The sequence below is a fragment of the Salmo salar genome, chromosome ssa15, assembly GCF_905237065.1.
Source record: "Salmo salar chromosome ssa15, Ssal_v3.1, whole genome shotgun sequence".
Taxonomy (NCBI): Eukaryota; Metazoa; Chordata; class Actinopteri; order Salmoniformes; family Salmonidae; genus Salmo; species Salmo salar.
Window position 1 is genome coordinate 38,723,886 of NC_059456.1, and position 15,328 is coordinate 38,739,213.

Below are 15,328 nucleotides of genomic sequence, written 5' to 3' on the forward strand. Positions count from 1 at the left end.
TTTTGTAAAATCTGTATTTATTAATGATTTACAAAAGGCTATCATGAAACAATTTAAATGATTCAAATGTGTTACCTAAAATGAGAAACATGAATACATTTGTATACATGTCGGTTAACATCTTTAAAGCTGAAACAGGATATTGATACTGTTACTTTATGGATAATGAATGTTAACATAGTCAAATCTGGCCCATGTTCTGAAAAAAAGTAATCATATTTACACACAAGATGGAGTCACTCAAACAGCTGTGAATTAAGAGATGTAGGGGTTTAAGACTGGAGAGATGTACTCATGTAAATAGCATTCTGCCCAAATCCTTAAAATAGCATTTACCTACAGTAGCCTATAGGTCCCAAATGTATTCCATGTTTGTATCGATTTAACCGAATGCTCAAGCATTTTAAATAAACAAAATCTGTGCAAGTACATTACATAAGGTTCAAATAAATACCTGTTAAACAAGGTTTTTACTTTGGATTTTTATTATCATTTGAACTGAAAATGAAGTAATTTTCCATCATGTTACGCTTCCACTTTCCGCATACTGGCAATGTATACAACTGGCCAAATTTCACAACTCTGCAAATTACTGTTAAATTCAAACAAAGAAAATCAATACTAAAAAGTGGGGGGGAATAGAAAACATAAGACCCCCCAAATTTACAGTGAGAACCAAAAGGTAGGAGTTCCTTATCTCAATTTCCTACATCACACTTGTATAAAATGCCCTGTTGGATAAAGTTTGAACCATCCATTTGTGAAGATAAAAACCAAATGAGAGCGGTTACTATTAAGAATTGAGAGTTGTGTTTGGAACGAGACAGATATTTACAGTGTGGGCGTGCACTCAGGTGGACCCCCAGTAAACCAGTTTATATATGTGGAAGTCATAGTGAAGACAGCATCTTCCAGTGATGCCTGGATCAAAACTAAAGCCACATTCTAAGGAATGAAGAATACAGTGTATCGCAAACCAGAATGGACAACATTACTCCATTTGAATCAATGAGTAAAGGAAGAAGTTCAACTTAAAAGATTGGTCTGGTAAGCCTGGGCATTTATTTAAAAGTGTGAAAATATGTAATGCAGAAAGAGCATAAAATAACATCATAAAATATTCCACATTACATTAAGCTATTAAAATTGTTTAAATGAACAAAACTTTTCATCGCTAACCCAAGAACCATTTTACAAACAAAAATATATTCCCCTTCATGTGATTTCAAATTTGTCTTAGTAGTATAATTATTTTGTATTATTTATTTTTACAGTGCTTTATTATAATATCTGATAGTTTAAGAGGGAAATTAAGCAAATAAATGTCTCACCTACAGCAACGATACATCTAAATTGAATGTAATGGTCCAGTTGTTCAATAAAAACAAAAAAAGGAGAGTCACTGGGAAACAAATGCTGGCTCTTCTTTCCCATTGCTCAGTCGGGGCCTGGTGGTCAATTTTTCTTGCTAAGGCTACTTGTCTACTGCTTTGTATTGAGTTCATTTTCCAGCTCCATGAGTTTTCGCGAGGCCTTGACTTTGTTGGATACTTCCTTCCCTTGGGAAAAGAGCCGCTGGCGCTCCTTGAATGTCATACTCTCCGGGGCTCCTTCAGTTAAAGTGTTTTCCTGTTCTTGACCACTGCAATGAGAAAAGAAACCACAATACGACTTAAACCATATACTGTACAACATTGTGTGTTCTGAGAATTCCTACATACGTCTCAGTTTCTTATGTTTCTTTCTCATTCGGTCTAAAAGTATTTCCTCTGACCGAGTTGAATTGTCTGTTTATGAAGAGAACGATGCATGCCAGGCCTCACCCTTTCGTCCACTTTTCTCGCAGGTCCTTGTAAACTTCTCCTGATACTACAACCCCTGTTGTGTTTCCAGTGTATGAATTAAATCCTGTGTTCATTAATTAAATTGGGGAAACAGAGCACATTAGTTAATGAATATGTTTTGTACCACGTTGGCAAATTAAACTCTGTGTTTTTTTGTTTTTTTAAAGCTGCTGGGTACATAACTTCTGTGTATAATATATCTTTACTAAATGTATTCCCTGGGATTCGTTTACCTGCTTCAGTACACACAGAGTACCGCACACCAATGCAAAGTTATTGTGACATAACACCGTGTCAACTGTAAATTGTTGCCAAGTCACAGTCCAGGCTATATATGATTGTTATCTGTACCCAGCAACTTTTCAGTCACGTTCAAATGATACAACTGTGCCTTTTCCACAGACCAAAACAAGCCACAGGGACTAGATTAGCTGAGTGGATGGCGTTAGTGCAGTCCAAGGCACGCCTGAAACAGCAAGGTCTGCAAAACAAGTTTGTGGGATCAAAAGTGGAGGTCAACCACTAAGTCATGTAGCACCCAAGATAAACTGTCATCAAGCCTGTTATGACAAACCTTTACTTAATAACCACTGGGTGTTAGCTAGGAGCTCATCAAAGCCACAGGTGGCTAAATGAGGACTGATTCGGTATCCTAACTGGCATTCTAACTTCTAACCCAACACCACTGACCCCCAGGTGACCTCTACCTCTGACCCACAGTAGGCATTAATCAGTAAGTTCACATGTCCGTGTGTGCACGGGCCAGGCAAACGCAGTTGCTGCTGTCTCTCACACTAACCCAGAATTCCCACTAATAGAATCTTACTGGTTGTGTTCCAGCATGCTGTGTGAGTGGAAGCACAACCAGAATTCAAATGCATGTGAATTTTTCTTTGTTTAAAATGAAAGAAACTAGGGATAACAGGGCAGACACAAACACATTGACGTGTGAACCGAGGCAGGACTCCACTGGCAGGGTCAAGTTCTTCTGGCACAGAACAGGCTCTCGGAGTCTACAGACTGGTTGACAAGTTGGTACCTATCCAAGATCTGTCTGTCCCCTGAGCTAAAACGATACCTTCTGAACCCTCCAGTAACTAAGTCACCACAGAAAGGCCGTTTTTCATGGTTTGTTGATTTCATTGTTTTCGGAAGCCAAATTTAAGCTTATACAGAACAGTACTTGGCTTCAAATGTAATTGTAAAAATGCATAAAAGTCAACCAAAGGTCTTTCTATATTCTTGTGCCATGGATAATGTTTTCCTTTCCTTACACATGGCTCCAAATATTCACATTAGTCAGATTTTGCTGATATTCTTTTAAGATAAAGTGGAGAAGAAGGTGGAATCTGAGCCTTCTCAAAACCTTTGGCTAGACATCTAGACGTCTTCTCTATCAGAGAGCTGGGTTGCCCTTCTTCTTGATGCTGCCAGTGGATTCGTCTGCCTGAATGTATTATTGTTAACAGAGGGAGCCAATGATTCAGGTGGAGACGGGTCACCTGAACCACGGCATGGCCCTCAGAGGAGAAGGTGGTGGTAAGCAGCAGCATTAGACAATGTCACTGACACAGACAGGACAGCCAGAGCCACAGACAGATAGACAGACAGGGCATACCAGATGAAATTCACAAAAACAGAGACATGACAGACAGACAGACAGACAGACAGACAGACAGACAGACAGACAGACAGACAGACAGACAGACAGACAGACAGACAGACAGACAGGGCAGAGACTGGAACAGTCATAGAAGACAAAAAGAGGAGTGAACTGAACAGTTGAGCGCTGAAAGGAGGTGAGCAAAGCAGCAGAGGCAGTAGATCGTAATGGATATCAGGTCGATTGGAGTGAGCTTGGATTCAGCGCAGGGAGGCGGGTTATGTTGATGTGGGGTTACAGCAAGGTTAGTGATTGGTCTCAATTTGAGTGAGGAATGCAACACAATAACAAAAGGCCCAGACATCATCATCATCATCATCATCATCCATACTGGGTAGGGGAAGGGCACTGGTGCTGTGTGCAGATGTTACATGCAGGGTGACAGTCACTGAACATCTTGACACTGTTAGACTGTGTTGCATTAGTGACATCTTTTCTCCATGGCTGTTTAAAGTGTTCATATCCAGGGGGGGGCACTTTCATATTTTCTTTTAGAACATGTACCAACAAACTCATCCGTCTGGAAAATTACAAAGGCACAATCCTGTGATTCCGGTCAATGTGAATATTAAGTTATTTACTACAGTAGACTATGCTATGGCTTACAATGAAACACTGAACATGTATTGTGTTTAGAGTAACACAAAATAGAGATATTAAGGGATCGGGGGATACCTAGTCAGTTGTACAACTGAATGTATTCAACTGAAATGTGTCGTCTGCATTTAACCCAACCCCTCTGACTCAGAGAGGTGCGGGGGGCTGCCTTAATCCACATCCACGTTACACTTGAATTCTGTTCTCACCAAGAGGCTTTAAATATTGTGGTTTGTTGAGCAAAAATATACAGACTATTCCTAAAATGTAAAACAAAGCTAATCTTACATTTTTTTATGAAAGCATAAATACTGTTTTAATAAGTTATAAAATAGTATGTCATTGGTTCCAGCTGTTGATACAAATAACAGAAAGTTTCTACTTTTGTCAATAGGGGTCACTAAAGGCTTGAATAGAAAACATTGTGCCAGATGAAGACCATAGAACTAGATTAAAGTGAATTAGTACTGCTCAGTAATCTAATCAGTGATTGGTTTGGAGCCCTGACAGAGCTTTAAACAGCCACAGACAAAAACAATGCCTCACTCAACAGATCTTTCCCCTTTGCCAGGTATGCAAGTGAGCCTAAAGAGAGCTGCTCCTCTCAGGTCCCACCACAGTGCCTGTGTGATAGATAAGAAGCCAGTGTCTCAGTGTTCCTTAAAGCCAACATCACCACCAAGCAGCCGTGGGGCCCGCAGGCGGGAGGCGGGTGGGCCAGCGGCCGGCAGGCCACCCCCTCAGCAAAAACAAACACACATGGGCGGGTGGGCGTTGAGCGGCAACACCAACAGTACTATGATTGGATATCTGAAGTGCTTTCACAGGGAATCACGGGTTGGTTGATTTACCGATTGCTTTTACTCACTAGAAAGATGATTGGAGGAAGAGGAATGGGTGAGGACATTTTCTGACAGAAGGATTGGGAAAATTAAACAAAAATGGAACCTGATTTGCTAGTGGTGGAGTGGAAATTCCCCCAAAAAAGAGGACAACAAACTATAACACAAACTGATGGGAGAAAAAACAAATTACAAGTTGATTGGCAACTACAATACAGATCTATTGGATTGTCGATAGAGAAATAGAGTGGGAGAAAGGGAGAAGGGGAAATGGAAGCCAGAACGCCTCTGTACTGGAAAAACAGGAACACAAAAATATAACACAAAAAACATGAACGACTGAATGAGAGATATGGAGTGGGAGGTATACGGGAGGCGTGTCCTCTCTCCTTTCTGTGTCTACCTTTAAAGTTGCCTGTCGGGATGAGGCTGGGTTTGATGGGAGGGGGAGGGGGCTGCCCTGCAGTACTGTTGGCATTGACAGCCGGCGGCTGGAATGAGCTGGACAGAAAGATCCCATCAGACATAGGACGGGGCTTGCGCGCAGGCGGCTGCGGCTTGTGCGCGGGCGGGAGGTCGCCATAGGACTTCCTGGTGGAGGAGAGCTTAACCTGACCTGCTAGGCCTGTAGTGTCCTCATCCTCCTCGTCATTGTACGAGACAAACTTGGCAGTGTACAAGGCGTCAGGGGAGACGACCTGGGTTTTGAGGTAGGAAGTGTTTCTCTGAGGCGGGGGTGGTGGAGCGTTAGTGGCAGTGGTTGCGGGGGATGCAGTGGGAGGGGGGGGCTGAGGCTGGTAGTCCCTGGGGAGGGGAGGTCTGTACAGACCAGGCTCGTCAGGCGTCAGCAGCTTGCGCTCGGCCTCCTCGTGCTGCCGGCGCCGCCCTTCCTCCAGGCGTGTGTAGTATTCCTCCTCCTGTCTCCTCTAAGGGAATAGGGAATGGGAAGAGCCTGTTAGTGTGGCCTACTCTCACCTCCAATGCATGGCTGGCTGGACCTGACTCACTCTGCCTCTGCTGGAGGGAGACTACCCATGGCCACAAGACACCCAGACAAGTCCTCCACCTTATCTGTCCACTATGTGTCTGTATGTCTGTGTGTGTGTGTGAGGGAGACGACTCTGTGTGTACTGGGTTCTGTAATACTTTAGTAGAGAAGCCTAGCGGTTAAGAGCGTTGGGCCAGTAACAAAGGTTGCTGGTTCCAATCCATGAGCTGACTAGGTGAAAACTGTTGATATGCTCTTGAGCAAGGCACTTAACCCTAACTGCTCCTGTAAGTCACTCTGTATCAGATCGTCTGCTAAATGACTACAATGTAAATGTGTTGTTTTTCCTCTCCTTCCATCCATGCTGTGTTGAGAACCACCAGAGGTGAAGATGGATAAAGAGACCTCTCTGACAGCTGGGGCATCAGTTTGAAGTGGTTTGGGTTAGACTACAGTCAAGTGATCTGATAGGCTTGAAGACTCCAATTCAGGGATTTTTGGAGGGATTCTATGGTTTTATCCCTGGAAAGGTACCAGCTAGTAATAGAGATTGGTCAGCTCTGGATTCTGTACATGGATCCCCTGGGTTAGTGTGTATGTAGTGGGTGGTATGTCATCGATGAGATGGTGGGGGAACAGGTATGTATTGTACTCTGGTATGACCACCACAAACCACAGCGAGGGTGGGGCATTCCAACAGCGGTTCCAAAGCAGTGCCAGATGGAATGACTATGGCTTCCCAACAAATATAAAATATCGTAAAAAGTGACTCCCATGCTTTTTGGGGGTAGGAGGGTTACATGCATACATCCATACATAACACTACATAACACAGAGGAAGGGGACTATCATGAGTCCATGCAGTTGGACATCATTGCCATTATTACAGGGCTTAAATTACCAGTGGTGTGAGGATGACTCACAGGAAGACAACAGCTGAATCAATGGTCACACAGTTAAACAAAATGGAACTGGGATGTTGTAACAATGTCACACAAGGCAAGATGAAGGGGTGCTGCTGCTCTCAGACCACCGGTAATTCAATGTCCCTGTAACCAACTGGGACTGAGGACACAAAACACTAGTGGCTCCAAAAACATGCTTAGCCTCTGACAGACCAAACACCAGCAGGGTTTATTAAGATAAGTCAGCATCCTGTCTGTCTGCAGACTCCCTGGCCACAGGCCCTTTGCTCTCTGGCTCAATAACACTTCCCCTGAACACAGGGTACTACTTCCATCACTAATCACTGCTCTACTGGCTTCTTCTTATGTTCCTAAAACCCAGTCAGACAGAGTCCCCTTCACAGTTCTCTGACTGGTTCATTGTAGAGGGGCGTGTTCACACCTCCTCCCACAGGATCACTTACAGCTCTGTGGGAGACTGACCAACTGGGAACAGAACAGTAGAAACCTTGAAAAAGCTGATCATGTTAGCAGATTTCACAAAACAACGACATCCTCAGTTGACCCTTTCCACCCCCTGAAGAGAAGTGGTCCCACGGATCGGTCTGTGTTTTTCACTGTGTATTCTGCTGCTGGGCTGTTTTGTCGAGGCACAACTCCTGTTTCACGAGGTAAACTACAATTATCTGGGCAGATCCCCACAGGGTAATACGATAATTACCATGCAGGTAAGACTCTCTCTGGATTTTCACTTTGATGTCCTCTGTTAATAGATCTGACTGGAGCATCCTGCTTTAATCTGCTCTGCTGGCAGCGACATCAATCCGTTCACATAACTAGCTTTAATAAAATGTAACAAATAATAATACTGAAAGACAGCTGTGGGCAATGCAAGCATCGGGATTTAATTGCGGTCTATTGCATTCAGAATCTTTTATAATCGTATTGAAGTCTGACTGAACAGAAATCACTGATAGAAATGTATGATAGAATATTTTGCTTGGATGAACATAAATGAGAAATCATATTTTGACAGCGCCTGTCTAACCAGCTGTGTGTTAGCTAGCTATGTGCTGCGTGAGAACTGTGTAGCGCCGATAAACGTGGTTCTGTGGGTACCTTCTCATCGACCTCTCGTCTGGCCCTCTCCTCCTCTCTCCAGCGTCTCTCCTCCTCCTGTTTGGCCCGGTCCTCCGCTTCGCGCTTACGGATCTCCTCCAGCTGTTGCTTCCTCCGCCGCTCCTCGTCCTGCAACTACACACAAACACTTCAGCACCATGTACACGGCCCGGGAACGTGTCCTGCCGTCTAGTGATCTCAGGAGTCCTTCAAAATTGTGTGCTTGGAGATGAATCAGTTGTATAGTGGAATATACTTTTAAATCAACTGTTTCATCTACTATTCAAATGAATTGTACATTAATGTTGTGAGGCCATACTTCCTAAAGTGAAAAGGTGGAAATATAATTTAGTGACAAACCATCCTCAGCTCTACAACTAGAGTAGGCCTACTGCTGCGCTAGTCTGTCTGTGGTCTCACTGCATAGTGCAGGACAGGTTAGTTCACACAGAACCTCCTGTCATGGGCTCATAATACTGTTTCCTCAACTCAGTCACAGCTCCACAGTAAATCCCCAAAGCCCTAAGGACCCCTATCAGGTCTGCATCTACACACATCTACACAAAGGCTAATTCAGCAGATTGGCCCCCCCTGTGAGGTACCTCACAATGTCATCAGGTTTCCAGACAAGGGCTTGTTGTGTTGAAAACATCTAGGTGTAGATATGCTGATGGAATGCTCTGTATGCTGGGTAGAAACCTAGAGGTTCTTTTCTCTCCGGCCCAGGATAGGTCGTCTGTGGTGAGAGTAAAACGGTGTGCGCTGCAGACAGGCATATGGCGACAGCTGGACATGCAGAATGAATGGCAACGTGCAGCGAGAACAAACAGCAGCATGGCGAGGCAGAGCAGGGGAGCGTCCAGTTCAAGCCTTAGTTACATCACTGATGTCATGGTGACCAAACACAACAGACTGGAAGGCAATCACCGGATGAAACATGACTACAGATGGACAGTAGAAACATTTCCTACACTGTGCAACTTCCCCAGTGAGGGGAGTTGAGGAGGAGAGCGATGCTATATGGGCTGAGCACCGGAGTTGTTCACACAGAGCTGGATGAGTTGAATGAAGTGGACTGACGATGACACAATGATGGTTACACCCCACATGCAGATGACCACTGCTGGGGGAGGGTCTCAAATCATGCAGATTGACCCCCACTGCAGGCCAGGCAGCTCCCTGCACTGAAACAACAGCTGCATAGTACTGAGCTTCTCTGGAACAAATACACTATTTAACCATGCCCCAGTTAGTTTTAGACTTCTTTAAGGTTAGATGAGTTATTTTACTGATTTTATTCTTCTTCCTGGAAATATATATTTTTTTCAGGGATGATTATTTATATTATGAGGCATTATTATATGGCATTGTGTTTAAATGAGCCCTGACCAAAATACTAAGTGTGACTGTTGGGCCTTCGCCTCTCACAGAGACTAAGTTAGATCACCGTTCCACAGCAGCAGTTATCTAGTGGAGACAGGGTTCCACAGCATCGCAGGGTGACTTCCCCGAACCCTGCCCCCGTCGCCCCACGAGAACAGCAGCCCCCCCCCCCCCTGGCCAGATGAGAGGGAGGGGACAGAATGAACGAGAAGAAACACAGGTGGAACCGAAGACAAGAAAGGAGGATAAGGAGGAGTGCGTAAAGAGAGAACGTACCAAGTCTAGAACAGAGATTGCTGGGACAGCAGTCTGCTGCGGGAGAAGAGAAAAAAAACAAATAGAGAAAGAAAACAGAAGAGGAACGAGGGAGAAAGAGAATAAATAAATATAAATTAAAAAGGAGGGCATAGAAGAAGATAAAAGTAAAAACATTTTTAGGGGTTTTGGAGGCAGCAGTGATGTGGTGCCAGGAACATTTCTCCACAGAATGGGGCTGATTACTGCCAGCGGCCGAATGAGCGGCCCACTTCCCCTTAGACAGACAACGCTCCGCTCAGTCCCATTCCTCGCATGGAGCTCCAAAGTGCCACATTTACAGGAGGAATTTCCACATCGTTCCACCACCACCCCCCTGGCCAAAACTAAGACCACCTTTCTCCCTCGAAGACAGACAAGAAGGGGATGTGAGCCTTGGCCTGGCTGGCAGGGACTGCTCACTACATCCCGAAATCATTGTCTCACTAGACAGTCTGGATACAAGGTCACAGCAGACTGAAGACAGTACTGTTGTAACAGTTACAAATGAGAAGCAATACACTGTAGAGGGGTCTCACTGGTTTATGTTGACCTGTGGTCTGAGGGGACTAGTTACAATACACTGTAGAGGGGTCTGACTGGTTTATGTTGACCTGTCGTCTGAGGGGACTAGTTACAATACACTGTAGAGGGGTCTGACTGGTTTATGTTGACCTGTCGTCTGAGGGGACTAGTTACAATACACTGTAGAGGGGTCTCACTGGTTTATGTTGACCTGTGGTGTCGTCTGAGGGGACTAGCGACATCAGCCCAGGTTAGATGGCATTTTATTCTGTCCAAAGAAGGGTGTTTTTTTGCATGTACAAATGGTACAACACTTTATGATGGGCAAAAATATGCCACTCTAGCCATCTTGTTAGACCAGGAAAATGAGATGAATCATTTCCAAATGGCCATAATAAATTTGTTAAAAAGAACCAATTTGTACTTTGCTATGTTTCCATGTTTCCATGTTTGTTGTGTCCGACATCCTGCCCCTTCCCTCTCTCCTTCTCTCTCTCCCCCCTTCCCTCTCTCTCCTTCCCTCTCTCTCCCCTTCCCTCTCTCTCTGCAGCCAGTCGAGTACAGCAGCTCAGCTCAGCATGGCAAAGCAATGACGTAAGGATGTTGCAGGTGCACATTGCAAAACATTCATTGTAGCTAGCTACTTCATGGGGTTCCTCATGGGAATTCCATATCCTATTCTGTAGCCATTAAGCCCAGTTCCATTTCCTCTTTTCTCAGTGTTTTGCTTCCCATGGCTCGCCCTTCCTTGGCATGAGGAACTTCAGTCGAGAGGCTAAAAACTTTTCAGAGCTCAGAACATTTATAATGGGTGTACTGTAACCAATGATGGGTTCATGTGCATCTAATAGCACTATGAAGATCTTGGGCCACTGGTCTTCCTCCATACACCTTACCTCTGATGTCCGGTATGATTCTCTATACGGTAGCCTACCTTCTCCACATTTTCCTGTTCTCCACTGTGCACACTAGACCCCTGCTCTCTAGGGCAGCTCACCCTTGCTCTCTTCTCTGCCTCCAGCCGCTGCATGATCATCATGGTGTCCACGTCCTCGTCGTCATCCTCCTCATCTTCCTCATCACTGTGCTTGGACTCCTGCAGTCTCTTCTGGAACTGCCACTCCAGCATCAACTTCCTGAGCCGGTCGCTCTCCTCGGCCGTACGCTCCGGCTTGGCCTGCAGGTCCTGGATCTCCCTGTCCAGCAGGTCTACGATGTGCAGCTGCTGCTGCTTCTCCAACTTCTCCCGGGCATCCCTCTTCCAGGGGTCTGGGGACAGGCTGTCGCTGGAGGACAGCTCCTCCTTGCTGATGGTGATGTACTGCAGGTCCCGGCGCTCGATGGTGCGGGGCTGCTGCTGGGGGAGCAGCTCTCTGATCACTGTGTCCATGGGGTTACCCTGAGGGGGCAGGGTGCCCGCTCTGGGCAGGGTGGACAGTTTCTCTGGCCTGGGGGGCTGCTGCTGCTGGGCCTGCTGTTGGCCCTGGGGGGGGAGGTAGGGATGGGGCACTTGCTGCATGGGGGACCGGGGAGGGGGCACCTGCTGCATGGGGGACCGGGGAGGGGGCACCTGCTGCATGGGGGACCGGGGAGGGGGCACCTGCTGGTGCTGTGTGGGAGGGGGGAGTGTGCCCCCGTGTTGGTTGTTGTTGTGGGTTACAGGCACAGCTGGGTTACGGACCTGTCCCAGCTTCCTCTCCTGCTCCCTCCTCTTCCTCTCCCTCTCCTCCTCTAACCGGGCCTTCTCCTTCTCATACCAGCGCTGCTGCTCCTCGCGCTTCTTGCGGTCGGCGGCTGCTGCTGCGGCCTGCTGCTGGGTGACCGAAGGAGGAGGGGGCAGGGGCAGGTCGGGCTGGAGCTCAAAGTCCTGGTAGTGTACGGGGGGAGGGGGCGGTGGAGGGGGAAGGAGGTCCGTGCGTGTGGACTGGGCCACGGGGCCTGGGTGGGGGGCAATGGGGCCGGGGGTCTTCCAGCGTCCGGGGCCACTCTTGTGGTTGCTCTGGGTCTTGTTGGAGGAGGACGAGGAGTAGTTGAGGTGCTCCTGGCTGGAGGTGGAGGACTCCACGGAAGAGGAGACCTGGTGGTGGTTGACCCAGTGTTCCCCACTGCCCCACTGGTAGTCAGCCTCTCTCTGCTGCTGCTGGTGCAGGTGGACCAGGTCCTCAGGACGCAGGCTGGTTGGAGGGTAGCCCCCCGGGAGGTCACACAGCTCCTCCTGAGAGTGGTCCACCCGCTGAGAGGATAGACACGGCAGTCACACACACACATTAACACAGTGCAAGAGCAGCACAACACTTTTTCACAAATGTATACTCCTAATTCCTTTATAAATTAACAACACGCTTTTCATAGTTTATACTCTGAGGGAGGCTATTCAGAGAAAACATTTCTGTATGTTTCCTTTGCTCCTGGAGTGATGTCACTGTGTGCACACCTGCATAGCTATGCTGTTATGGTGGTGGTCTTCCATGGGGCCGGGAGGACCCCTGTCGTCAGCGTATAACTGTCCTGGGGCCGGGTCCATCCGGTTCGTAGACTTGGAGGCTGGGATGGTGAAGTATTCCCTGGGGTAGGTCTGAGTGGGAATAGGATAGGCCTCCGGATGGGGAGGAGAGGGCTCGTCCTATAGACAAGGAAAAAGGGACTACTATTAAACCTGACATTACGGTTGGCTAAGAGACAATCCTTCTTGTGGTTGCATAGAGAAGGAATTGTGTTAGTTCAAACCATACATTAAGGTCGGCTACCAGACACCTGATAAACTAGACAATTGTTCTTGTGGTCTTGGATTTCTGGAATCAGTGTAGTTAACAGTAGATGGCGTTGGGGTGCCGTGGTCAGGGAGACCATTGTTTGTTGGTGAGGCAGCACAGGAACACAGCACCACAGCTGGGTAGCTAATCAGTAAGTGGTTAGAGAGCTGATTAGGATTCATTAAAGGGGAACATGAAAAACAAGAGGTAAAGCTATTTTCAGTAACGCTGCTTTCGGTTTTTACCACCAATAATGACTCATCAGACTCTTGATTAGTTTTGATTGTGAGTGCTGAGAAGACCGGGTATAAAAACAGGAAATAATGCAATACTGTATGGTCTCAGCATGATGGCGTTCAGCCCTGTCCTAGTCTGACCTGTCCAGTGGTGTGACTGGTAATGTCTTGGTGTGGTCTCATAGCTCGGACAGAGTAAAACTTCTCCTCAGAGAGACATGTTACGGAGACATTCCTCTGGCTGCTGTTGCTGCTGTGTTTACTCACATCAACACACAGGTTGCCCGTGGAGACAGAGGTGATCTTGGTCCCAGGTCCTCGTGTGTAGACGGCCTTCCCTCCCGGACTCTGGCTCTGGTCTGGAGGAGGAAAACATCATGGAGTCAGAGCTGAGCAGAGGCAAACTCAGTGGTCACACAACATACTGTACCCCAGTGGTCACACAACATACTGTATGGGGTTTGGAGGCTTTTGTTCCAGCCCGACACTAAAAAAAAAATCTGCTAATCAAGACACACTGGCACAACTCCCCAGGAACAGGGTTGGGTAGCACTGCCCTCCCCTCCTGGCATGTACAGTATGTCACAACAGGCCTCTTAAACGTCCCTCTGTATCACACAGGGGTGCTGTATGGGTTAGAGGTAGACCGATTATGATTTTTCAACGTCGATACCGATTATTGGGGGCCCAAAAAAGCCGATACCGATTAATCGGCCGATTTTGTGCATTTTATTTGTAATAATGACAATTACAACAATACTGAATGAACACTTATTTTAACTTTATATAATACGTCAATAAAATCAATTTAGCCTCAAATAAATAATGAAACATGTTCAATTTGGTTTAAATAATGCAAAACAAAGTGTTGGAGAAGAAAGTAAAAGTGCAATATGTGCCATGTAAGAAAGCTAACGTTTAAGTGCCTTGCTCAGAACATGAGAACATATGAAAGCTGGTGGTTCCTTTTAACATGAGTCTTCAATATTCCCAGGTAAGAAGTTTTAGGTTGTAGTTATTATAGGAATTATAGGACTATTTCTCTCTATACGATTTGTATTTCATATACCTTTGACTATTGGATGTTCTTATATGCACTTTAGTATTGCCAGTGTAACAGTATAGCTTCCGTCCCTCTCCTCGCTCCTATTTGGGCTCGAACCAGGAACACATCGACAACAGCCACCCTCGAAGCAGCGTTACCCATGTAGAGCAAGGGGAACAACCATTCCAAGTCTCAGAGCGAGTGACGTTTGAAACGCTATTAGCGCGCACCCAGCTAACTAGCTAGCCATTTCACATTGGTTACACCAGCCTAATCTTGGGAGTCGACAGGCTTGAAGTCATAAACAGCGCAAGCATTGCGAAGAGCTGCTGGCAAAACGCACGAAAGTGCTGTTTGAATGAATGCTTACGAGCGTGCTGGTGCCTACCACCGCTCAGTCAGACTGCTCTATCAAATCATAGGCTTAATTATAATAAACACACAGAAATACGAGCCTTAGGTCATTAATATGGTCGAATCCGCAAACTATCATCTCGAAAACAAAACGTTTTTTTCTTTCAGTGAAATACGGAACCGTTCCGTATTTTATCTAACGGGTGGCATCCCTAAGTCTAAATATTCCTGTTACATTGCACAACCTTCAATGTTATCTCATAATTACGTACAATTCTGGCAAATTAGTTCGCATTGAGCCAGGCGGCCCAAACTGTTGCATATACCCTGACTCTGCGTGCAATGATCGCAAGTGACACAATTTCACCTGGTTAATATTGCCTGCTAACCTGGATTTCTTTTAGCCAAATATGCAGGTTGAAAAATATATACTTGTGTATTGATTTTAAGAAAGACATTGATGTTTAGGTACACGTTGGAGCAACGACAGTCCTTTTTCGCGAATGCGCACCGCATCGATTATATGCAACGCAGGACAGGCTAGATAAACTAGTAATATCATCAACCATGTGTAGTTAACTAGTGATTATGATTGATTGATTGTTTTTTATGAGATAAGTTTAATGCAAGCTAACAACTTACCTTGGCTTCTTACTGCATTCGCGTAACAGGCAGGCTCCTCGTGGAGTGCAATGTAAAGCAGGTGGTTAGAGCGTTGGACTAGTTAACCGTAAGGTTGCAAGATTGAATCCCCGAGCTGACAAGGTAAAAATCTGTAAT

General features: G+C 46.0%; 1 protein-coding gene across 20 annotated transcripts in view; it reads right to left on the reverse strand.

Moving 5' to 3' along the window:
* Positions 1-15,328, reverse strand: part of afdna (afadin, adherens junction formation factor a) — a 135,380-nt gene continuing 120,052 nt past the window's right edge. For 7 of the 20 annotated variants that reach the window (XM_045695695.1, XM_045695701.1, XM_045695694.1 and 4 more), the window contains 8 exons: positions 13,417-13,508; positions 12,595-12,783; positions 11,158-12,393; positions 9,618-9,653; positions 7,959-8,093; positions 5,350-5,872; positions 1,824-1,908; positions 1-1,642 (listed from right to left, as the gene is read on the reverse strand). In XM_045695695.1, the coding sequence (XP_045551651.1) occupies positions 1,483-1,642; positions 1,824-1,908; positions 5,350-5,872; positions 7,959-8,093; positions 9,618-9,653; positions 11,158-12,393; positions 12,595-12,783; positions 13,417-13,508 (2,456 nt within the window). In that variant the 3' untranslated portion in view covers positions 1-1,482. The remainder of the gene's footprint in view (positions 1,643-1,823; positions 1,909-5,349; positions 5,873-7,958; positions 8,094-9,617; positions 9,654-11,157; positions 12,394-12,594; positions 12,784-13,416; positions 13,509-15,328) is intronic. The other 13 variants (XM_045695708.1, XM_045695707.1, XM_045695709.1 and 10 more) reach the window with 7 other exon arrangements.